The sequence below is a fragment of the Microcebus murinus genome, chromosome 1 (genome assembly GCF_040939455.1).
Source record: "Microcebus murinus isolate Inina chromosome 1, M.murinus_Inina_mat1.0, whole genome shotgun sequence".
Lineage (NCBI taxonomy): Eukaryota > Metazoa > Chordata > Mammalia > Primates > Cheirogaleidae > Microcebus > Microcebus murinus.
The window spans coordinates 104,629,133-104,655,631 of NC_134104.1; the positions used below are offsets into that span (position 1 = coordinate 104,629,133).

Consider the following 26,499-nt stretch of genomic DNA (forward strand, 5'->3'; position numbering starts at 1 on the left):
AGAGAAAGCACCAGTTTTAAGTAGTCATGATGACAAGAGGTTGCATATTCACCACCAAGGTGATGAATAGTGCATGAGAAAAAGATATTTCTTGATGTTTGGAAAGCCAAGGGAGCTAAAGAAAACAGCTATTATGGAAGCACTGCATAGCCAACCTTGCCTGCATATTATAGGATCAAGCCAATTAGGAAACTTCTTTTTAAATTGTGATTACCCTTTCTAGTTCTTAAATTTGATTCATGTCTTAATGATCTTTTTTTCAAGAAGAAGACAATGAATGGTATATTTCTGTGTCCTTGCATGATATATTATTTTTACACAATGAAGACAACTTAATTAGGAATAAAATTCATTTTAACAAAATTTTAATGAAATAGTGATTCCTTAGTGATTTTCTAGGCCTTCTAGCTGTAGTTATTTTAAATATGTCAATCTTTTCCATAGCTTTCATTCACCCCATGTTCTCTTAATGGCTATTTCTCTTGTTAAATTAGATAGTTTGGTTATTTTTAGTTCTGGAAGCTATTTTTTTCTTGATTTTTCAGGCAAAGGTGGGATAGACCTACCTCTATTATTTTTGTGGTGTCTGAAGTTAGAATATAAAGGGAGGCCAATATACTATTAATATCTAAATCAGTTTAATAAATTTGAATCAAATGTCCTATACTGACAAGTATGTATTCATACTGATGAAAAATGATATAAAACAATATCAAAGATGAATTTTAGCCCTAGTTTGCTGTTTTTCCAAATATTCTTTTTTGCATGAGTTGATATAACCAAAATGAGTTTTTTTTTTAATATGGTGGATTGCTGTCTTGGTCTGTTTTTCGTTGCTATAACAATACCATAAACTGGGTGATTTATAAAGAAAAGAAATTTCTAAAGTCCAAGAGCATGGTGCTAGCATCTGTCAACGGCCTTTTTGCTGCATCATGACATAGCAGAGGGCATCAGATGGCTAAAGGACAGGAGCATGCATGTCAGCTCAGGCCTCTTCTTACAAAGCTGCCATTCCCATCATGGGGGCCCTATCCTAATTACTCTTTCTAAGCTTAATTACTTCCCAAATGTCCCATTTCCAGTCAACATGAATTTGAGGATTAAGTTACCAACACGTGAAAATTTGAAGACATTCAAATCATAGCAGTCACATTGATTGTTTTTCAAATACTGAGCAAGCATTGTATTCCTGTAATAAACCCCACTTGGTCTCAGCATGTAATTCTTTTTATATATTGCTGCATAGGATTTGGCAATATTATGCTGAAGATTTTTGCCTTTCTGTTTATAAGGGATACAAGTCTATAGTTTTTGTAAGGTAATGGTGGCCTCAAAATGAGTTGGGAACCTAGTGTCTTTCTCATCTATTTTCTAGAATGTAGAATTGATGTTAATTCTTTAAACGTTTAGTAAAATTCTCCAATGAAACCATTTGTACCTGGAGATTTCTTTTTCAGAAATTCTAAAATTGGGAATTTATTTAGTAATTACCGAACTATTCAATGTTTTGGTAGTTTGCAATTTTCAATGAATTAGTCTATTTTTTCTAAGCTCTTAAATTTATGCATGAAGTTTTTTGTAATGTCCCTTTATTATCTTTTTAATGTCTGTAGGCTGTGTAATATCTCTTTCATTTTTGACATTGGTAATTAGTTTTCTCTCTTTTTGTTTTTGTCAGTCTTGCTGGAACATATCAATCATATGCATCTTTTCAAAGAACTACCTATTTGTTTCATTGATTTTTCTTTTTGTTTTCAATTTCATTGATTTCTATTCATCTTTGTTTCATTTTGCTTCTCTGGGCTTATCTTGTCCTTTATTTTTAGTTCTTGAAGTCAAAGTTTAGATTTCTCTTTTTCTTTTTCTTTTTTTTCCTTTTTTTTCTTGAGACTGAGTCTCATTCTGTTGTCCAGGCTAGAGTGCCATGGTGTCAGCCTAGCTCACACCAATCTCAAACTTCTGGGCTCAAGCAATCCTTTCTGAGCCTCCCGAGTAACTGGGACTACAGGCATGTGCCACCATGACTGGCTAATTTTTTCTATATACTTTTAGTTGGCCAGCTAGTTTCTATTTTTAGTGGAAATGGGACTCAGGCTGGTCTCGCACTCCTGAGCTCAAACGATCCTCCCACCTAGGCCTCCCAGAGTGCTAGGATTATAGGTGTGAGCCACTGTGCCTGGCCCCTCTTTTTCTAATATAAGTATTTTGTGCTATAAATTTTCTAAGCCCTAATTAGCAGCATTCTACATGTTTTGATATTTTGTATTTTCATGTCATTCAATATATTTTTTATTTCCTTCTTTATATGTTTGATCCTTAAATTGTTTAGGAGTATGCTGTTCCAAATGTTTGGAGATGAAACTTTTAAATGTGTTCTTGGCATATTGACCCTTTATTTTTATATAGTGTTCCCCTCTGTGATCTGAAGTTTGCTTTATCTGATAATAGTATAGTATAACCACTCCAGCTTTTTTTTGGATTGGTATTTGCTTATCTTTTTTCCATTCATTTATTCTAAACCTGCCTTTGTATTTGAAATGCTTCAAGTAGACAGCATATATTTAGGTTATTTTTTAAATCTGTCATATGTCTTTAATAAATTTAGACACTTAAATTTAATATATTTATTGATATAAAATGGCAGAATTGTCTGCCATTTTATTTTTTCTTTTTCTTTGTTTTTCCATTTCTTTTTCTCTTTTCCTGCCTTCCTGTGGGTTACCTGAAATTTTTTAGTATTCCATTTTGCCTTGTCTGTTGTGCTTTTTAGCATATCTCTTTGTATAGGTTTTTTTTTTTTTTGATTGCTTTAGGATTACACTATATATATGTAACTTATCACAGTCAACTAGTATCAACACTTAAAGTGAAATGTAAGAACTTTACTACCATTTAGGTACATTTATCCTTTCTGCTTTATAAGTTTTCTTAAATATTTCCTTTATATACATTGAGAATCATCTATACATGTAGACAATATAATTTGCTTTCAGCCATCTAACATAATCTTAAAAACTCAAGGATAGTGTATTATATTTACCCAAATGTTTACCCATTCTGTCCTTCCTTTATTCCTCATGTTCCAAGTTTCCTTCTGTTATTTCCTTTTTGGAAAAACTTCTTGAGCAATTTTTTTTTTTTTTAATTCTTTGTGTTTTTTTTAGAACACATTTAGTTTTACAGAAAAATTGGGCACAATTTGAACAAAAGAAATATTGAACAAAAGAGTTCCTATGTACCCCTTCACCCCATCTACCAGTTTTCCCTATTATTAACATCTTGCATTATAGGGCATATTTGTTACAATTGATAAGCCATTTTGATACTTTAATATTAATTAAAGCCTATAGTTTAGGGTTTATTTTGTGTGTTGTACATTTTGGCAAATGTATAATGACATGTATCTATCATTACCATACATAGAATACTTTCATTGCCCTAAACATCCCTTGTGCTCCACCTATTCCTCCCTCACTCCCCCTTGAACCCCTGGCAACCACTGTCTACATAATTTGGTTTTTCAATATAGTTGGAGTCATAAAGTGTGTAGCTGCCTTTTCAGGTTGACTTACTTAGCAATGTGTAGTTAGGGTTATTTCATGTCTTCTTGTGGCTCCATAACTCATTTCTTTTATTGCTGGTTAATACTCCATTGTACAGATGTAACAGTTTATCCATTAAGCTATTGAAGGACATCTTGGTTACTTCCAAAGTTTGACAGTTATGAATAAAGCTGCTATAAACATTTATGTGCAGGTTTTTGTGTGGGCATATTTTTCAATTCATTTGGATAAACACTAAGGAATGTGACTGTTGGATCATATGTTAGGCATGCTAATTTAAAGAAACTGCCAAACTGTCTTCCCAAGTTATTTTGCATTCCCACCAGCAATGAAAAAGAGTTCCTGTTGCTCCATATCATCAATATTTGGTATTATCAGGGTCTTAGGTCTTAGGTTTTATTCTAATGGATATAATAGTATCTCATTGTTTTCATTGGTAATTCCCTAATCTTAAGCATCTTTTCATATGCTTATTTGCTAGCTGTGTGTCTTTGGTGAGCTGTCCAGTTCTTTACCTGTTTTTTAAATTGAGTTGTTTTCTAATTGCAAAACATAATTGATAAAGAATTGGCAATCCAAAGTATACAGAGAACTCTTAAATAATTAGAAAACAACTCAATTGTTTCCTCCCTCCTGCACCTTGTCTTTTCATTCTCTTAACAGTGCCTTTCACAGAATTGAAGTTTTCAATGTTAATCAGGTTCCACTTACCAATTTTTTCTTTCACACATTGCACTGTTAATAGTTTTATATCTAAAGTCATTACCAAATCCAAGGTCACCTATATCTTCTCCAGTGTCATCTCATAGGGATTTTATAGTTTTGCATTTTACATTTAGGTTATAACTTTCCAAATAAATGGGTAATTTCTTAATTTTGTTGTTGATTTCTAACCTAATTATGTTGCAATCAAAGAACTCTCTCTGTATAACTTCAGTTCTTTAAAGTTTGTTGAATCTTATGGCCCAGGAAATAGTCAAATGTAAGTATTTTATGTGCTTGAAAATTCTGCATATGCTGAAATCATTGCAGTATCCTATATATGCCCATTATGTTAAACTGTTGTCATTAACATTTTTTATTTTTATTGATTTGATCTACTTTTCCTATAAAATTCTAAGAGCTGTGAAGTCTCATGCTATGACTTATGATTTATTTCTTATATTTCCGCCAACTTTTGCTTCATATAGTTTGAGACCATATTATTGAGAGAATGTGTATCTAGAATATTTATATCTTCCTGATTAAATGAAACATTCATCACTATGTAGGCACTCTTTTTATCCCCAGTCATATCTTAGAGACCATTTTATCTAATATTGATATAGCTCCATGTAGTGAATGCTGTGATGTTCCCCCCAATCCCTCTTTAGGGCTGAAGGACCTCCCTTAGGTGCTGGGAGTGCTACCAGATAACAGCCTCCACCCATCAGCCTCTACAGGAATTGTCCACCACTGAAGGTCTTACTCAAGGTCATTCCCCCTTTCTGGGGACAGCCTGCATCCTATGACTGGTGAGAATATGGTTATAATGGCACAGCCCCCTTGCCAATGCTTCCTTTTTTTTTTTTTTCCTGAGAGTGAATGAGTTTATCAGATCCTTCCTGAGAACAGGTTTTCCAAAGAAAAGGTAAGTGGTTGCACAAAATAGGCACTTAGCTCCTGGTCAGGACAGCAGGCCAGGGCAGGGACGGGGGGCAAGGCAGGCAGAGGCACACACAAGGCGCAGGGCAGCACCTTCGCAGTCTAGCCCAAGAAGACTTCAGGGTTCGGGAACGGGCCCCAGGGACCAAGGGCTCAGTGAGGGAGACGTCACAGGCACATGCTGGCAGAAGATGAGACAGGTGACCCTGGAGTTCTTTAGATACCCTGCCCTGACCCTGGAAGTGAACAGGGAGGAGAGATGTCTCTGGACAGGACACTGAGGCCCACCGTGGTGACATGCACCAGTGCTGGGCCCGGGCTGATCTTGGTCCCAGCGTCTGCAGCAGGACGGTGCCAGGGTACCGCTGTCCCTAGGGGCAGGGCCTGGAAGGAACTGGCTGAGTCCCACAGACATTCCTGCCCCAGGGGCCCCAGCCTGGCAGGTCCAGGGGCAGGAGGGGAGCAGGGGCAATCTCCTTTTCTGGGACCCCAATTTCCTTGCATTCTCCATGTCTCCTCCCTCCATGATTCTTTGTGAGTAGTATCTTCTAACCTCATTTCCAGCTCCCCAATCTCTTTTAACTCTTATTCTAATTGGTTTTAAACTTAGTTCCATAATTTCTAATTGGTTGTGTTTTTTAAATTCTTTATCATTTTTTGTAGTTGCTACAAAAAATGTATCAGTTTGTTGTCATTAACATTTTGTATTGCATTTTAGTTTTGTATTGCATTCTAGTTTTTGCATTGCATTTTGCATTGCATTCTAGTTTTGTATTGCATTTTAAAATTTGGCTTTATCTCCATAAACGTAGCAAAGACAATTATTTTATGTTTGTATTGAGATATACTTTTTATATATTCTAGATGACTTTTGTATCTAGAGTCTGTTTCTTCCATATCACAATGCCACGTCTCAGAGTGTTCACTGAACCTTCAATTTGAATAATTTGCTTTTAGAAACAATTGAGAAATAAGATGATTGGTGCTAGCTTCCTCCAGAGAGAGATTTTATTTCCTTCTGTCAGGACTTTAATATACTAGAAGCCCAGAAAACAAAGCTTTAGGTCTTTCAGGTTCATTCTTTCACTCCAGAGTAAGCCCCTTTGGGACCCAATCCACAACAAAGATTATTAATGGTAGGTACTAAACTCTGACCTGGATTATTTAGCACTGCAAGTCCACCAATTAGCTCTGCCTCTCTGCTGCTTCTCAAAGCCCAGGGAAAATGCAGCAGCAGTTTCAGATGGAGGATGAAGCAAAGAGGATGATACATCTTGCTACTTCCAAGATGGGACTCCTTATCTCTTTCCTCTCCCATCATTAGCTTGGGTGAAAACTGAGCAAAGATGTCTTTGATTGGTGTATTCCAAGACAGAGGTATCTGATTGGTGTTTCCTATTACGTTGCTGTATCTTAGCTGCAAGGAATGCTGAGAAACTACGTATCTTGCATTTTAAGGTTTTATACAGGGTGGTGTAGGCAGAATTCTAAGATGGCCTCCGATCTCCACCCTTCCCTGTATTACATCTGTGATTATTCTATATTGCACGGCAAAGGAATTTTGCAGGTCTAATGAAGGTCCCAAATTAGTTGATTTTGTGTTAATCACAGGGGAGAAAATTCCATGAGTCTAACCTATTTATATAAGTTCTTTAAAAGCAGAGTTTTCTCCTACTGGTAGCATAAGAGGGAGTCCAGTCAGAGAGATTCTGAGTGAGAAAAGGAGTCATTATATCATTACTGCCTTGAAGAAGGAAGAAGCTCCATGGTAAGGAATACAAATGGCTTCTAGAAGCACCACCCAGCTGACAGCCAGCAAGCAAGTAGGGTTCCCCTGTTCTATAACCAAAATGAAGTGAATTCTGCCAATAACAGAAATGAGCTAGAAAGAAGACACCAAGCTCCAGATGAGAAAGCCGTCCTCAAACACTTTGATTTCAGCCTTTTGAAACCCTAAGCAGAGAACCTAGTCATGCCATCCTAAACTTCTGACTATAGAACTGTGAGATAATAAATGGGTGTTATTTTAAGCCACTAACGCCATTAAGTTTGTGGTAATTTGTTATGCTGCAATAGAAAACTAACATAGGAATCATTCTTTGTCTTTCACCAAGATTCACAAGGTAGAGAAATTTCACGAGCACAAAGGTTCAGATACTAGGTGACCAAAATTAATGATAAGATATGCTCCAGGGGACAAACAGCAGTGAGGGAACTGTGCACTATTTAAGCTATTCAGTCCTACATTTTTGTGGCAACTATGAAAAGCAACAGCATGGCCCATCTCTTAAAAATGTTCTGGTTTTTTAGGGCAGCTGATGCTAGTATATACCCAAGAAGAAAAGATTAGTCCCCTGCAGTGTTAGCTACAGGTACCTTTTAAGTAGAACTCTGATTTGACCAAAAATCCAGGAACTGTACGCTTAACTGTAAACAATCTAGAGTAAATTAAATCACACCAACACAAAAAGGCAAGTATATACAAAATCTTTATAAATTCACATATTTTGCCAAAAGTGTACAAACAGTCTCAGTTTATTGGGACAACAATGAACATTTTTGTTCTTCACAAATGAAGTCACTATACAATTCAGAGAAGGTGTTCATAGCAACTGAACTACATTTGAAAAAAATACTGTCATGTTAAAACAACACGGTTGAAATTAAACGTGGATGTGTTAAATACCTGCCACATAAGAACAAACGCTTTAATAACAATATTGATCTCGCTAAATAAGGCTTCCATTTATAAGGTGTGTACATTCCCAAAGCTGTTTAACATCTCTACTTATAAATTAATTCACAGGATTCACATAATTGCTTTTTAGCTTCCACTGGGTATTAGCAAAAATAATATAAAATTATTCCCTTGCAAGCAACAAATTTACCTTCCTTCCTAAAGAAAATGTGATATTAGTTTAAATTACGACTTGTTAGCCTCTCCTGTAAAAAGTCTGTGACACTATTAAAGAGGAGACAGACTTCTTGTTTTGCAGACCCTTTTCTGTGGTCCACTGCCATTACTTCATTAACATACTTGCCCAGACCTCCAGGAACTCAGGGCCAGGAATGTCTTTTACAACCAAAAATATGCACTGGGCAAGAGCAATGCACAATCTGAGGGTGAGAAGCCTCAAGGGAAATCACACTGGCTGGCTGCTGAGGTGGCAGGGTGCTGGGTGTGTGAGCCAGAGCACTGGACTTCTTAACCTTATGTCTTGGGTAGCCAGGTAGCAGATGGTAGCAGGACATGTCATACATTGATCTGAGTCTTCCAACAATGTACACATTGCCAGGTTTTACCCCTTTGTCAAAGAGAATGGAGTACAGAAGGCATATAGCTGCCTGTAAAAATCATTTGCCCCCTCTCAATCTTCCAAACCCTCATTAACTCTATGAAACTATTAAAATAATTTTTCTCTCTCCTTCCACTAGTGGAAGAAATAAAGATCTACAGAAACTCACAGTTAAGAGAGACCCCAAATACAGCAAGGATGACCTTTAGTACAAATATTATAGAATGGATTCCCACTAAGGTCAAAAGGTTTCTTGATACCCTTTAAGGCCTAATTTCCCTTCCTTGAGATTGTTACAGTGTTCCAGCTAATTTCCTATTTGGAAACTGGAGTAAGAACAGTTGAAAACCCTGCATTATTGAAGGCAAAGCTGCTTCATGTCAGGTTTTTATCAGCTCATTTGGGAATATTTTAAAAAGTAGGTCCCCTAGGCTATGCTCAGGATTTTCTCAAACATGCGAACGACCTAAATTTTATGTTATTTAAAGTAGCTTAGGTTTATTAGTCTATACTTATCTAAGACCAATATGGGGTGAGATGGATTAAAAGAAAAATCCTTTAAGTAAGGCTCCTTACCATCTAATGAGGGAAAAGGTGGCAAAAATTCAAGTGTCAATGTCCCTTTCCTGGGAAGAGGTTTAGAAAAACATAACAGCTTACCTTCTGAACTCTACCAGTTCTTTTAGAAATTAACATAGCATTAGAATCAAGTGTAAAAAATAAGAAGCAGGAAAAATATTTATAAAATTGAACATGCCTTAAAGACATAAAACCTTATACTGGGAGAACCATATAAAAGAAGATGTTTAAGGAGGAATAGTAAGTAGCCTTAGTGAAGTGAGGGTAGAGAAAACCAGGATACAGAATCTTATATACATGTTTTATGCCAGAACATGGTGAAACTAGGAGCTGAGACTGTCTGATCCCTGAAGTGGACTACTCAGCAATTCTGTGCACCTAAAGGAATCTGCAAGGGAGTGGTTACACAAAAACCGAACTGTATCCAGTAGCTGTTCTCCTGAGAGAACAGAACAACCTGGCAAGCTTAAAGGTGAGTGTTTTCATTCTTTTAATTAAATAGGCTGTGAAAAAATTAACAATAAAACCAGCCCAGAACCAACCAGCCCACCAGATGTAGTGCAAATCTTGCAGTAACAAAAGGCCATCTGAGAGGCTACACGTTGGTCTCCAGTCCTAGCAAGCGTCCCATTCTCTCCACATTCTTATCAATCGTAGCTTGGCACGTTATCTCCTTGGCACATTCCATAGGAAACCAGCCCCTTTCTCCATCTCGCAGTCGTTCCCCCTCATACCATCCTGCAAAAATGAACAGAGTCTACATAAAGCAACGAGTATTTGGAGGAATCTTTACTGTGCCAGGCTCCAAGGAGGACATGCAAAAAGTTGAGAGACAGCATCGAGGATGCTATGGATAATACAGGTGAGAAGAGAGAAATGGGACAAGGAAAGGTTTCAAGGGGGAAGGCATGACATACCAGGGACAGAACACTGAGCAGAAGGGCCTGACAGGAGGAGCCTGAGGGAGTATATAAGCTTGGGTTGAGCTGGGTAAGGGGATCCTCTGGGTAAGGGCAACAGGGGAAAAATTTTTTTGAAAGAACAAGGCCAATGGAAGACTAGGAAGGAAAGAAAACTTCATGGTTCTCTTTTGAATAACAAATATGTGACTGCGTGCATATTCAAAAACAAAAGTGTGGATAAATGACAAAGTGCAGATAGACAAGAGTCAGGTACATATGAGAAATCCAGAGGGAAGGCACACAAGGAGAAGAGGTTGTTGAGAACAGTTTTCAATTCAAAGTCCCCAAAGCGCCTCTCTAAGTCATCTTTGGCTTCTGAGAAGCCACTGCTTTAGGAAATGAAGTCTTTGGAAAGAGAGAAAGGAATAAGAACGGAAAAGAAGCAAAATTCACCTTAGAGATGAGAAATCAGTTCATGTGACCACAAACATTAATGCATCAGAATTTGGTACACAGGCGTTAATGACAAAATGAGACTCTTCAGGTCTATGGCGTCCTGAATCCTGGACCATGAGTGTCCCAGGAGAACGCTCCCACTCACCATCACTGACACGCTGATAAATGAGGACCACGTCCGCCACCTGCAGGGAGAGTTCATCTGGCTGCTTGGCAGTAAATGACCTAATGATTTCCACCTGGGTCAGTACTGCAATGGAAAAAGGGCACAGTAAGTTTCCAGTAGCAGAGGAAAAACAAAATGTGTATAAACCAATAATGTACATTTACTCAGCCTTTCTGTGCAATTCAGGGCTGGCATTGAAAGAAACAAGTTGGGCTTCTATCAAGAAACAGAAAATCTTTCTAAGAACTCTCTTACTTGGTTACTTTTCTAGGAACTCTATTCCTTGGAACTCTCAGATTTGAGAGGCCTTTTGTGATGCATGAATTCCCTTAATAACAGCCTTGATCAAGAGTCATTAGCCATGTCACACAGAAAACAGCCATCATGCCTAGGGAAACCAAGGCAAAAAAAAGTCAGTGATGTGCCATGGATGTGCAAATGGTAACAAAATCTGCAGCAGACTCGGTTCTCTTGCTCTCATCTGGGATGTTTCTTCATCCCAATAGCAGTGCTTGAAAGCTGCTGAAGAGGTTTAGCAATAAAAGGAGATCCAACCAAAAGCTTAAAAGAAATATTAGCGTTCACCCAAAATGCTAATGCGTGATTTCTTACTTCGTTTTTTAAAATAAAACTTGATTTTAGGGACCTTTCAAACCTATCACTTTGGCTTTGATCCTAAGCTTAAAAGGTATGTTTTTTGAGTGCTCTAGGATAATCAGTTTTGCTGTCCTAATTCTTTGGATTTGACCTTCCAACTAGAATCACCCAAAGAAGCATAGCATCAAAGTTAGGGAGCTAATGAGCACATGACATCACCCTTACTGCACCCATCCCTGGTTCTCTAGAAGAATAAAATACATTTTCTTAAAAGGTCAAAAAGAATGGTTAAGTAACTTTCTTTTAGGTTAAAAATACTTTTCAGCTTAGATTCAGACTGACAGTATGCAGAAACCTTAAACATGCAACAATTGCTCATTAATAAATTGCAGGTAAAAATGTAAGAGTTTTGCAGTTCAAATAGGGCTTTCAACATATCTTATTTAACTTAATATTCACAATAATTCTGTGTTGCAACTGACTTGCAGGTGATTAAGCAAACTTGGGAAGGCTAAGCAATGATTTTCCATGTTTACACAACACAGAACTTCACCCTAGGTTTGGATTCAGACTCCCTGACTTCCAAAGCAGGGATCACACAGTTCTGGCGTAAGGCAGAAGGAAGGAAACCTTAGAGTTTAATTTATAAACCAAGTATTGTGGTTGTGTAACGCGTTAATAACTGAGCGTCCGGCAGGGGGCAGAGTCTCTCCATGTTCCAAAGCGGGCGTCCCCTCAAGGCAACTTACAGGTTCGGTCAGTAGTCTGCTTCCCGCTGCTGTGTCCCAGGGCGGTTATCCAGCGGGCCCTTTCACTCCTAAACACAAAGGACAGAGCCATCTGAGAGATTCCAGGTGCTTAGATACAGAATGAAGAATGTTCTAGATGGCCAGTGCAAAGCCATTCCCAGAAACCAGGAGAGGTTTTCCAGAGAGGTATGGGGCTGGCCTTCAAAACAAGGGTAAGAGTTATTTAAAAATGATAATCTGGGAAATTTTAAATAGGCAGAAAATTAGTCATCACTGTCAAAAGATTCTGAATGAATCTTTTGTCATATGGCAGTTTAAAATTTAATAAAGAGCTAATTACACTAACACACTATAACCACAAAAAAAATATTTAGCACACTCACATTCTGATGTTTAACATTTCAAAAAGGTAAATTTCATTTAAAAAAAAAATCCTACCTAAAGAACTTTCTCTGCTTTTTCCCCTTCCCTTCCCACACACTCAAACCATTTTGGATAAGATGAGAAACTTGACATATTTAAAGCTATCTCATCTCTCATGCAACTAATTTTGCCGAATATGAACCTTATTGAAGCAAATTCTTTGACCATTTTTAGATTGTTCTCGCTAGAAATGGTTTAATCAGTACAGAGGAAAAAACTTAAAAAAAAAAAACAAGACTTTTTATACAATACTAAGCTATTTACATGAAATAAAATAATTAAAGCATCAAAAGTTTCAGATACACAAGCACTGCTCTACAACACAGCCCAGTATTTTATCAAGAATCAAGTATGAGGACTGCAATTAATTAAATGAACCACATACACACACTTTTAAATATCTTAAGGAACATTCCTTAAACCCATACTCCATGTCGGACACGGGGCTAGACATCCACTATTTCACATAATCCTCCCAAAAGCCAGTTTGAAGGATGCGAAGACAGTAGTTCCGAGGTAAGTGACTCAAACCAAAGCCAGTTTCCACTCCACTTTCTTAAGAAAAAATACCTCTATGCCCAACACTTGAAAAAAATCTCTCCTCTCACAACAGCCTGCATCTAAGATGCTCCTCACTGTCACCCCATCTTCTCCCCACGTCATCTCTCCATCCAAGCAGAGTGGGCGCACCCTGGGCCACAGCCTTTGCTGTCCTTTCCCTCTGTTTCTACTCAGCTATGCCTCCTCATTTTTGCCATTAAATTTTTTTTAAATTAGTACCACACATAAAATAATCTGTGTTAATTGTAAGTGTATTCAGTCCTGTGTTTACTTACACATACCCACATACACGCGCTGCCAGATCAAGATATAGGCGCTCCAGGCAATTCCCTTTTGTCCCTTTCCAATAAATAATCTCTGTCCCAAGTTAACTGTTATTCTGATTTCCACTATAATAAATTAATCTTGCCTCTTTTGTACTTTAAGAAAAATGAAATCTTATAGCATATATGCTTTTGTATTTGGCTACTTTTGTTCAACGTGTCCACTCAATACTGAAAACCCAAGTCTCACCTCCTTCAGGTGGCCTCCTCTGACTGTAAGCCCACCTTCCATCTCCAGCCCACTCTGACACTCCTGTTCCAGGGCCCCCCTCTGCGTAGCTCTATCACACTGCTGGGCCACAGCAAGCCTCATGCAGGCAGGCATCTTATCTACTTGCTTCACCGCATTATCTGTCTCTAGAACACACCTGACACATAACAGGGGCTCAGTACACGGTTGCCAACGAATGAATCGTATCACTCACTGCACACTGAGCCCCAATCACTTACTGACTTGTCTGCTTCTCTCACCAGGCCATAAACCCTGGGAGGGCAGGAATTAGTTCATGTTCTAAATAATATCATGAAGCACTTATGTGTCAAGTATAGTATTAAGGAATTTGCAAGTATCACCTAATCTAATCTTTACAACAATCTTGGAGACAAAATATTACCATTGTTATTTCCATGTTTTTCAAAGAATGAAGCAAGTTTGGAGTGTTAAGTACCTGTTCCCAGGCAGTCTAGGATCGAAGAGGTAGTGTTTTCTAGGAAGTGCTTACAAAATAATAGGAGAAGGCAGAAAGGGTGGAAACCATGGTATCCTGAAAGACAGACATTTCGAAGAATGAAAGGAGGCTGGGCCCTGGTCAAGCGGGCTTGTCAAACAGTAATATGCACAAGTTATGCAGAAACTGATGACATTGTCTTGCTTTTTAAAACTTTGTCTCTCTCTAATAGAGGATAAAGGGCTTTACAATGGTTTTATAAGAAATGAGTAAAGCACAACTTCCTTTAAAATAATCCCCAAGCAAACACAAATATTTATGTCATCTCTTTGTTGGGATAAATCTATTTTTTCCTCAGGTTCAACTGGAATTTCCAAAGTGCTAAGCCAACTGAAAACTGAAATGCCTTACAGACGGAAGAGTAGCTCACCAAGAGAAATCTAAAATGATTGATTTGTGTCCCTATATGCCATACCAGCCCTGGATCACCACTGCCATCTTTACATGGCCCATGCTGCTGTCTTCCTGGAGCACTTTAGAGCCCTGCGGAACCAGAGAAGCAGATCTTCTTGCCCAAGGCCCGTCTCTGGCATCGAGTGGCCAGTTTCAGCAGCGGCTTCACCCTGCCGCCAGTTTCCAGAAGTCCAGATGAAATCTTTCACTCCCGTGGCATGCTGCCTGGATGCTAATGGCATCCCTTAGACACGGCGGCCCCTCACAGGGACTCCAGAGGATAGAACAAGACGCTCCTTGTTGCCCTCGCTGAAAGGAGCCGCTGCTTGAAACTGCTTCAATTGAGACAGTCCCACCCCCTCTTAGATGCTGTCAAAACCGCAGGACTTCCCCTGGGGCTTCCAAGAGCCCTGCCAAGGAGCCCCCAAGCCCCCACCGTGGAGCAGCAAGCACTACATCTCTAAGGCAGGGACCAGACTCATTTGTAAGACAGAATTACAAGGCCAAGGAAAACCAGGGCATAGACTGGTTATTAAATTTAGATATCAAGTCCAGGGCTCACTCACAGACATCTATTTTCCCCAGGAATGATATGAAACAATCGAGATGAATTTACAGTCTACGGCACACCCAGTTCATGAACTTTTCCCTTTGCCCAAAGTGACAGAATAACCAGGGCTGTACTGATGGTGACCTGAAGTGTATCACCTTCCAAGGCTCACTGGACCCCTCCTTCTGTCAACCAACACTCACTCTGCACAGGCCTTGTGCTAGGCCGGGGTGCAAAGAGAATAAAGTAGAGTCCCTTGCTCTTCACAGCCCTCAGTATGAAGGAGAAGACAGAGCAGAAAACACGCACAAAAGCCAAATACAGCGTGCAGGGTGCTTAGACGGATCACTCTACTAAAATACACCTGACCCAGGTAGAGAAAGAAAACTAAGTTGAGAAAAGACTCTATTAACTTAACTATCTATAAATGCAGCCCTTTGATAATCCCCAAATCCTCTATGCATGGTGTGAAATGATGTCTCAGCGGTTCCCTACTCAGCTGTGGTAGCATCTTGTCCTGCCTCTCATATCATTAAGCACAATAGGTTTAATCTTATTTGCAGACAGGTCAAAAATACAGCAAAGTTCAACTTTTCATTGAATCCAGAGATCTGCTAGAAAAGACAGATAATAAACTGAGAAAGTAGAAAGCAGGCTTTGAAATACCATGGAGGCAGGACTGCAAATGAGACCTCACAGAATAGGACTCCTGCTGAGGACTTCTTTGCTGATAGGGTTTCCCTGATTTCTTAACAGAAGTGCAGAGACCTTAGGTGCTCTTTAACCTTCCTTTTGTCTCTCCTAAAATGGCATTTGACCAGTTACCTTCTTTCTGTGTTCGTTCTCACAGCCTACCAATTTACCTGTGGTTCCTTTCGAAACTTCCACACTCATGGCCTTTGAAAAAAAGCCCCTCAAGCCTTCATAAGGAGTGGGATTGTGAAGATGGTAGTTCATGTTCATTCCCTCACACATCCAATTCAACTCGATTAGTTTAAAAAAAACTGATCCATGAAAGAAAACCCACAGCATAACAAAAAAAGTTATTATAAATGCTGAGACAAGGCTTTAGAAAACTGGATACCAGCTCAACTTAACTAATTTTAAAAATCCAACCAAAACAAAGTAATATCCCTATGCTTACTAAAAGAGTTCTAAAATGTAGGATTTTGTGACATGTTGTATAGTTTAAATTCATTATTTCTTGTTTATCATATTAAGTAACTCAGGCCTAAAGTCTGGGACAGAATCCTTCAGTTAATCTTTAATGTGGTCAATTATCTGTTTTCTAGCCGATAAAACTGATCCTATCACCTCCCTCCTGTTCTGTTGGGGTCCGTGATGGGGATCACATAAGATCAAGCACTGTCATAAGCTCTATACAAATGTAAAAGATTATTATTGGATTTAGAGTCCAGATTCGACAAGGAAAAAACTCTGTAACCTGCAATAAATACGTTTTTGTTTTTTTTTTTCATGTAAACTCTCCTCTTTATATTGGGATTTTTTAAAAAATTTTTTAAATTTATTACTTATGCTTTATTTAAAAAGAGAAAAAAAAAATTCCCCTTCAAGGATTCAAGGAATGATGTGATTTTTCTTAAAGGATGAAATATATGACTATGTCAGAGATACTATTTACAATTTTATTCCATCTCATTTATTCTTGTTAATTAAATCATTAACAGAAGCAGGAAGCGCTCAAAGGTTGCCTGCAAACAATGCCCCTTTATCAGGAAGCCTAGGAACTGGCTGTCTGGGTGGTTGACAGCACCAACCACATTCATTAAATGGCTTCTAGCTCTCTTTGTGAGAAGTAATTTTGAGAAGCATCTTTGATCATGGTTTAAGATGATCAGATCCTATAACTAAATACAATGGGAGAAGAAAATTCACGTTCACTGAACACGTCCTAGATGCCTCATCACAGTATATACACTAGACCTAAATGACATCCAAATTCTATTGCAAGTGCAGGAAGCCAAGGATGCCACTTGCCACAGCCTGTCGCCTGAGCCAGCTGCAGCTGTCTGGGCTTCATTTTAATGAAGGCAGACAAAGGGGTCTCTTGGGCTCCCACATTCCTCTTGACAGTGGTAAAACATTCTTCCTTTGTCCTCTTATAAAGAGTAAGCTTTTGTATTTTTAAGACTATTGTCTCATTAACAATAAATTGAGTTAGGGTCTGTGTGACAAACAGATTTAACAGTATAGTGACTTAGATGTATATCTGAAAAAACATCTGAGCCCATCCTTAATAGCAAAAGCTGAAAAACAAGTGGAATTTGGGGAAAATTTGCTCCAGCAGCAACAAAAAGGACAGTGAATAGAGACTGATAGGAAGCAGTATTTCCCTACACGTGGCTACCTTCTACCCTATATAGAATTTTATATTTTATATATAGGATTTTCTGTGTTCTACCTTGTCTTGGACATAGGAAAAACTAATTATATTAATTATGGGTCAATCCCCAAAATATATATCAGGAACCTGCTGTGTACAAAGAAAAGACACAACCGTAGCTGAGTTTGGGGATTAGGCATAGAACAGTGCAGGACTGAGGAGAGAGGAGGAGAATGGTCAGGAGGCTATGAAGAGGGCTCGAAAACACAAGTGACATGGCGACTTGCCAAGGAGGCAGTGGAATGGAAACGTGTGCAAAGATGCAACAAATTTTCGCACAGGAAGACCAGGCAGATGATGGATCTGTTTTCACACAGAAGCATCGGAGACGGCACCAAGTCTCCAGACTGGGGGACGTCAAAGGTATCAGCGGGATGTTTCACAGACACGGGGATGCGAGGAAAGCAGCGGGGGCTGTGACGGCTGGTTTCAGACGGGCAGCATTTCTGAAGAGAAGGAGAAGGCGCACGGGTTACAGGCGGAGAGAGCAAACCGAGAGAGCACAAATGAGAGGCTGAGGAAGGACAATCTCAAGAAGGGGTTTGATGTGAGAGAGCTGGATGGTCGGCAAGATTAAACAATAATAGAGGTAAGGAAAGAGGGAGATTGGACTGCTGGATGTGAAACCGGGAAGCCACCATTAATCCGACGGAGAGGCCTCAACAGGGTGGCAGAGGAAGAAGCCGTATCACAGATGGTCAAGGAGTAACTCAGCATACGGCGCCAGCTGCCCGAGCCAAAAATCTAAAGCATCACCCGTTCCTTTCTCTCACTTACCACCACCCCAACTCATCATCAGTTGGTCCTGTTGTTGTTGTCTCTAAAATATAACATTTCTACCTTCTCTGCTATACGGTGGTCCAAGCCCGCATCAGGACTCCCCTCGACTCCTCCAATCCTAACTGTTCTCCCTGAAACTTCTGCCCCACCCACCAACCACCCTTACCCCATCATCGGTGGAGCTTCCTACGATGGCTCATATGCTCTAAATCAGAGCTTCGCAAAATATCTGTGGTGGAGAAACAGTCCCCATCCCCCAACCCACTGGGGACCAAGCGTTTTCAGAAATACAGTAAAAATGAATTGTTGTTAAAATCACCACACACTTTGATGCATCAAAATTGTGAAATTGCTGTAGGTTTTAACTGTCTTTGCTCATACCGGGCTGGTAAGGGCCTGAGGTCTGACAGCCACAGCCAGCACTGGAACAGCTCTGCTGTTACATGATCTGGCCCTCGCTGCCCTCGGAGCGCCCACCCTCTCTCTGGTTTATTCTGCTCCTACCACATTTGCCATGTGCAAGCCAAGTTTGACAACTTCAAACTGTTTCCTTAGGAGTTTTTTTTTTTTGTCTGTTCATTTGTGTTTAGTTTTTGAGACAGGATCTCTCTCTGATGCCTGGGTAGAGTGCAGTGGCATATTCATAGCTCACCGAAACCTCTCCTGGGCTCAAGTGATCCTCCTGCCTCAGCCTCCCGAGTAGCTGGGACTACAGATGTGTACCACCATGCCTAGCTAATTTTTCTATTTTTTGTAGAGAAGAGGTTTCACTACGCTGCTCAGGCTGGTCTCCAACTCCTGGACTCAAAACAATCCTCCCTCCTCAGCCTCCCAATATGCTGAGATCACAGGTGTGAGGCACCGTGCCCAGTTGCTTTGGGAGTTTTACACTTGCTGTTTCCTTTGCCTAGAAGATTCTGGCTCTACATTTTCCCAAGGGTTGACTCCTTTTTGTCACTGAGGACTTGGTTCAAGTGTCACTTCCTCAGAAGTCTTTCTGTCCCATTTAAATCAGAGTACATATGTCCCCCAACATTTAACACTCCAGATCACATCACCAGCTTTATGATCTTTGTTGCACTTACCAATACCTAAAGTGATCTTTTTATTTCTAATTGGATCAAGAAGAAATGCTTTCCCTCTGTCCCAGCTCACTATAGGCCATTTGCCCAGGCTGACTGGCAGAAACTCACTCCCACTCATAGTCACCCTCCCTGAGGGCAGGAAGCACAGGTAGATAGGTTCCTCACTTGAATATAACCCTCACAGTAAGGATCTGGTTTCTGTACTGTTCACTGCTACATCCCAGCTCTTAGAATAGCACTTGACAGGATGAAAGTGTCCAGTAAAAATTCACTGAATTAATTAATAAATGAAGAAAGGGCCAGTCTCTTGCAAAGTTCTGTAAAGGGAAAGAGGAGACTTAAGAGTGGGTTGGGAGTCAGGAATAATACAACGGAGGACAGATTAGACAGAAAACATAATGGGAAAAAATGAATTAACAAGAGTGACACACACGGCCAGCACTCGGAATTCTCAGGGACGAGACTGCTCCGAGAAGTACTGAGAGGTTTCTCAGCAGACAACAGACTTGATGTGGGCCCTCAGAGAAGTGACGTCTGGCAATTCAACGAGACCTAAGGAGGGCATTGCAGGAAGTGGGAAAAACACAGGCAAAGGAACAAAAAGGAAGTTTCAAGCGGAAAATAATTCTTGGGATGCAATATTTATTTGAAATTTAATTATAAAATATTCCAAACCATATGACACTCTAAATTTATCATCTGGGTTTTCACAAACTTGTACCTTTTTAGAGTCTATGGACTTTCAAAAATACCCTATTTTAGTAGTTTTTCATATTTAATAGCACCTGACTTCCTGGAGTTTTCCTGGAAAACTTTTGGATTTCTAAATTCAGAAGAAGGCTAAATTGAGCAGAAGGGTGGGGGTGAAACAGACTACTGGTTGGCGGCATCTCAGTAAGAAGATTAAAATTTGTTACCAGAAAGAGGGCTGGATGGTCAGAAGGGCCAGGTTTAGTTCCAGCTTTGACGATAACTCACTTCCTATATGGCTTGAGGCAAATGACTTCGCCATTGTGAGTCTCATTTTACATGGGGATAAAAATAAGAGAGTTGGGCTATGTATATCATTATATGTATATATTTATAATTATATGATGTTTTATAATATTTATTTTATAATATAATTATATATTATAGCATTATAATTATTATACATAATTAGGGTCATCACATATTTTATTGTCTAAACAAGAATATTTTGAGAGTCAAAAAGAGTGCTATTCATAATTTTGCTAGGATAATAGACATGAACTATTGATTCTGGGGAAATGGAGATGTCCAGTCACCTTACCTCTATGCTTCCTTCAGCTCTGAAATTCTATCCTTCTCTAGGAGCACTCATGGGTCCCTTCTTTAGGTTCTATAGCTGGCTCAGTGCCTGGCACATCCCAGATGCTCACTAAGTGTTTGCCCCATTTCCTTCTGGTGAGCATGTCTGCATTCTTCATGTCATCAAAGCCACTGATCTGTTCTTCCACAATTTCATTGTCTTATGAAGTTAAATTTTCCTTGTGCTAAACAGCTGTACCCCTCCTACTGCTGATTTTACATTTTTTATATACCCAGGTGGCCTCTACCAATGACAGTTTTTCAAAAAGGTAAATATTAATATTTAGGTGTAGGTGTGACACCTATTCTTTTTTCAGGTCAAGAAATAAGTAGCCAAAGAATACACCTGACTGGTATGAAGTTCTGCAGCTACTCAAGGCCAGAGTGGTAGTGAAAGCCTCGTTTTCTCAGCTAGATTGCCAATGGACCATATTAACCAAACAAAACATAAAAGAGAAAAACCTAAAAGACATATACTCATCGATACATTTCACAAATCTTAGAAGCAAAGAACACTTTCTACACAGAACAAAACTTTGATCGATCAAAACCAGGTAGCCCAGAGCTGACCTGCATATTTCTAAACACAGCATGTGACAATTTGCTAGGCTTTTAAACAGCCAATTATGTTTTTAAGGAAAGTGATCTTTAGCTGTAACATATTTTCTTTCAACACCAATGCTATCTTATATCATATAACCACTTATTTACTTCTCAACTGCAATTCAGGGTAGGGGCAGGAAGAGTGAGGAAAATGAGAGCATCACTCCTTCTGTACCCAAGGAGACCTCTGCCCCTTCTGGAATGTACTCTCAATATTAATTAAAGAACTACAAATATGAGTCATACCCATGGGTTTATGGGTGACATAATTAAGTATTCTGAGAGAATGTCTGGTTGAGGAAACCAACATCCATTCAGTCTATGCAAAGATTAAAAGGCAAGAGGCTGAAACAAATACTACAGAATGTCCCAGGAAAGGATCTAGCCTCAGTGTGAAAAGAACTAGACATGCCAGTTTACTTCCTACTCTCTTCGAATAATCTAAGAAACAAGTGGTGGAGATTACATAAATTATAAATGAAACAGTTAGGAAAAGCTCTGCTGAGATGTTGGCAAGGCCTGAGTAAAGAACAAACCATCCTTGTAAACAGGGAAAAAGAAAACACAAGACAAAACCAACAATATTTTCACCATTGCTAATCATATGAGAAAAAGGAAGTCTCTCAGAGTTTCTGAGAATTTTCTAGAATGTCCGGACAAGCACTAATCTCCAAAGTGTTTAAATCTTTCTCATGCCTAACATCACATAAAATCCAAAGCTCAGGCATATTAAATTCCGTTTTTAAGAGATGTTCCCTTGCATCAAGGAAGTCTAGTTTTGTTTTCACTGGCCAAGGAGTTTGAATCACTTTTAGAGTTCAAGTAATGTCCTCCTTCAGCCCCAGCCTTGGGTGTGTCTCTTGCTGGTCACCTCTCAGACCAGCAAGCGACACATCCACTCAAGCTCTCCTCCCCAGAGCAGCAAACACAGGGGCATAACCTGGGATACTGTCAGGGCATTTCAGCAATGTGAGGGGGGAAACTTCAAAGAAAGGCATTTCTTTGTTTTGTAAACACACATGAAGATGAAGCTCCTTTTCTCATTCATTCGCTCTGTTAACTCTCAGGTTCATTTGGAATATTCTATTGCTTCACATCAAGCTGTCCTTCTTGGTTTTTGCCAGCCTTGAAGTATCATTTCTAGTGTCAAAAGGTATGAGATGATCATTTAACATTTTATGTGGATGCCTTGTCATTTTCACACTTATCTTATGCCTTTTGGCAAGATTCTTTGCTTGGCCAAACTTCAGTCAGGCTTCTGAATCTTCTCCTAGGCCTACCTGTGCACTTCCTCATAAAACACAGTTTGAACAAAGAACCCTGGTAAATCAGTTTAGGAAGAAGCCCCATACCCCCTAATCCTTGATATCTGATCAGATTACTCATCCTCTATCCCTCCCGCCCCCAGGGTGATGTCTGAACACCTTGGCCTGTCTTCAGTAAGAATCCTGTTAGTTCAGTTTAGCCAGAGTCCTCCTTGACCCTGATGTTTACTCTTAGTAATTTTCCATGCACTGCTCCTTGGCTATGAATTCTGACTTGCCCGTGCTATGTTCAGAGTTGAGCCCAGTCTTTCTTCCCCACTGCATGACCCTGTTGCAGTGGTCCCCATACCTATTGTGATGGTCCTGAATAAAGTCTGCCTTACTGTGCTTTAACAAGTGTCATTGAATAATTTTTTTTAACATTTCTCTTTAATGACCCAGTAGCACTGTTAAAATCACTCTTAAAGAGATATTAGCCAGGTGCAGTGGCTCGCGCCTATAGTAATCCCAGCACTCTGGGGGGCCAAAGTAGGATTGCTTGAGGTCAGGAATTTGAGACCAGCCTGGGTAACATAGTGAGACCCTGTCTCCAGAAAAAAATAAATAAATAAAAATTATCTGGGAATGGCAGTGTAGGTCTGTAGTCCCAGCTACTGAGGAGCTTGCAGGAAGATCACCTGAACCCAGGAGTCTGAGGTTGCAGTGAGCTACGATGGCACCACTGTGCTCTAGCCCCAGCAACAGAGCGAGAGGCTGTAGAGATGTCTCTCCGGCGTCACTTTTTCTAAGATCTTGCTACAGTCTTAAGGTTGTTATTTACCAGCTGCTGATCCGTTCTGACCACCACCACATGGGAACCTTGGCACATGTGGCCGAGAGACGTGTGTAGGAACATGAGAGGACAAAAAATTAGGCAGCTGCTTCTTTCCCTCCATTGTTTCACCCTCTTACCCAACCTAATATCTATTCACGGTAATTGTTGCAAGAGGAGGCTTCCAGGTTTCCAAATAAATAAATTGATAATTATCTCTAAATGGACCAAAAAAATCACAAGGGTAAACTCAAAAATCAAACCCTCCCCCATCATCCCATGTGAGTGTCAGGTAGATAGCAAGGGATTCCAGGTCTCCTAAGGACAAAAGTGGGTGCTGTTACCCCTATCTTAATCCTGCCCACCCTAGTTCTCCATACCTGGGGGAGGAGGGAATGCCCTACGAATCTGCCAATCAGAACTTGGTGCGCCAGCTGCAAAAGAATGCAGAGGACTCTCTAGCCCCTGGGCCAAGCAGCATGGGGACCATAAAGTCCGGGAAGTGACCTAGAACAACCTGCATTCATAGTTAAGGTTCAGGTCATCTGACTCCCAACTGTCTAATCAAAGTGGTTCCACAGTGACATCTGAGCCAAGGAAGTTCCAATACGGGCACTATAAAACAAGACACAGACCATAACTAGTCCCTCTTTTTCCCCTTCCTTTTGCTCTCCCGTTAGTGCGACAGTGGGTTTGGTCGTCATCTGAGGCGTATGCATCATGCTTTGTAAACCTATGTCGTGCTCTTGCCCTATAATCCTATCTTTCTCTCCTCAATAAACCTCATTTTTGTGCTTGCCTAACTTTGGAGTGTTTGGTCACTCTTTGGCCATGCGTGCACCAGGAACCGACATTTCAGACTACAACCTGACATGAGGACTGATCGCACACTCACTGCTGGTGAAACTGCAGGCATGAACGGGATGCCTGTTCTCCCTCTGCATACACTCTGGATTGGGAAGAGGATTCATCAACACATTTCCCTAAACTCAGCAGCTCTTTTGACAGAAATCATTGAGCTTTCTGCTGTCTGGTTGAAAGCAGGTGACTGAGAAATGATGTTAATTCCATTATCTAAGAAAACTTACGGCCCAGACTCAAACTACCAATTGAGTCATATTCCCTAAGGCTGCTGGATCATATATTTTTGTTAATGAAAAAAGTAAAATGATTTTTAAACCACTGTATTAAAAAAAAAAAAAAAACACATCACCTAAAGCATAATGCATCTATCAGGATTTACAGGGACAAAAATAACAACAACCAGAGGATCACAATGAAAAGAACATTTGTATAAAGCGCCAGATGCAGTGCTCGGCACATAATAGGTGCTCAACAACAACAACAAAAATAAATAGTAGCTACTGGTTTTAGGGAGTCTGCAGACCAAGGGCAATTAGGGGGAGGAGACAGACATCAGATATTCTGAAATCCATTCCATACATATACTTACTGCGTCTCAGCCCCTAGCAGCATTTCCACTTTCTCATTCGCATGGTTACTAAGGACTGTCAGAGTGAAGAGGTGACTAGCAGAGCTCTGTCTCGAATAAAGCATCGTGGAACTGTTCTTTCCCGGAGAAGAATTAAGCTCTTCATTGTCACAAGATTCCACCAATAGCTGATCTCTTAAGGAATAATCATTGACGTTGTAACTTTCTTCACTATAAGGAAAAGGGAAAAGAACATGTCAACTATTCTATAGACTGTGACATCGTCAGTTTTCAAGTCCCATTTTAGAGAGAGGTGGCAGAGAGTAGGCAGGAAAAGAAAGAGAGAATGACTTATTTTTAAAAATATATTGGAATTTGTATTATATCTACAGATTATGAACCAATGTGACCCCTCCAATGAAACCTAATTACTACTTATATGTATTTTACATACCAAATTTCATCTCAAGTATAAAAGCAATACTAAAAAAATACAAAACTGTCTAGGTTTCATTTGATGTCATCCTAGAACTTTTATAATAAGTGATACTTGCATGCATCCTGGTAAGGCTTCAACATGTATGCTCCCCAGCTACTAATCCTCCTTCATTGTAAAATGAAGAGGTAGGTGAGGCCTTGTTACCTACCTATGCTTTGGGTAGGAAAGCCCTATACTCCAACCCCAAACAACTGTGCATAGGAGAGAAGAGCCATGGAGTTCTGCTTGCTTCTGGCAAGCTGCCCAACCCATCCTTCTCTCCCACACTCAGCCCCATCACCTGCTTCAGAAACCACCAAGACTAATCCTGCTATGCCCTCTGTCCCTGCTTATACCCAGGACTTATAATGTCTGTGGACTCTCATCCCTGCAGCACTGTGAACATGCCTAATCCGCCCCCACCTCCTTCAGCTCCTCAGCTGGTTCCTGAACTCCCTCCACTGTGCACTCTGTGAATGCACCTCATTTAGGGAACCAATAAAATCTCCTAAATCCTCAGCCTCTTCTCTGAACCCTCCCTCAACAGAAAATTGGCTCTCTCCAGAGGACACTGCACCCCCTGAGGGCTCTCTCCCTGCTTGCTTTTCATCCCTGCTTCCAGTGACCACTTCCTCCTCCGGAGGAGTCCTCAGCTTTGAAGCTCATGCCCTCAGTCTCTATCTTACAGCGTCATCTGCAGACCCCTAGATCATTCTTGATCCTCCCCCACAAGTTTAATTGCTGGCTCTCTGTCTCCCCACAACACTACTTCCTTCTTGAATTTCCCTGTGGAGGATCCTTCCATTACCCTGAACTCGCAGCTCCCCAACTTCCTCTTCTCCAATGATCTTGTTCTCTGTCCCACTTCAGCCACTCATCTGCAGTCATTCCTTGGATCTTGTCATTATCATCAACTACAACCTCTTTGTAATGCCAGCATCAAACACTTCACTCTCTAACCAGCAAGCCCTGCCTTTCCAACTCTTCTCCCCTAATCCTCAACCCCAAGCAATTATTTAACACACCAGTTCCTTCAGCCCATTGACTCTACCACCGTTTTCTTTATTCTTCAATCCCTCATGTCCTCTCTTTCATGCATATTAAATTATTCAGCTTGGATTTCTCAGCACCTAGTTATACTCACTCCTATGCTCATCTCCTGGATTGTACTAGCCTGGCAAACCCCAAACCTGGTTAAATACATTGCTCCCTCTCTTCTATATCTGCACTCTTGCAGCCAAACATGGGAGAGCTCAGTAAATAACTGTTAAATAAATGGATATATATTCAATAAATTCTAGTGTATTCTAGGAACACTGAATTATTACCTTATTTAATAATAAACACAAATATATGAAGTCAGGGGAGCTAAGAGAAAA

General features: G+C 40.0%; 1 protein-coding gene across 1 annotated transcript in view; it reads right to left on the bottom strand.

Annotated features, from left to right (window-relative positions):
• Positions 1-7,685: 7,685 nt before the first annotated feature.
• The window catches only part of ARHGEF26 (Rho guanine nucleotide exchange factor 26), a 126,056-nt gene continuing 107,242 nt past the window's right edge, over positions 7,686-26,499 (bottom strand). Inside the window, exons 12-15 of the mRNA XM_012774383.3 lie at positions 24,664-24,873; positions 11,956-12,023; positions 10,589-10,693; positions 7,686-9,823 (exon numbers count right to left, since the gene is read on the bottom strand). Coding sequence (XP_012629837.1) covers positions 9,681-9,823; positions 10,589-10,693; positions 11,956-12,023; positions 24,664-24,873 — 526 coding nt within the window. The 3' untranslated portion in view covers positions 7,686-9,680. The remainder of the gene's footprint in view (positions 9,824-10,588; positions 10,694-11,955; positions 12,024-24,663; positions 24,874-26,499) is intronic.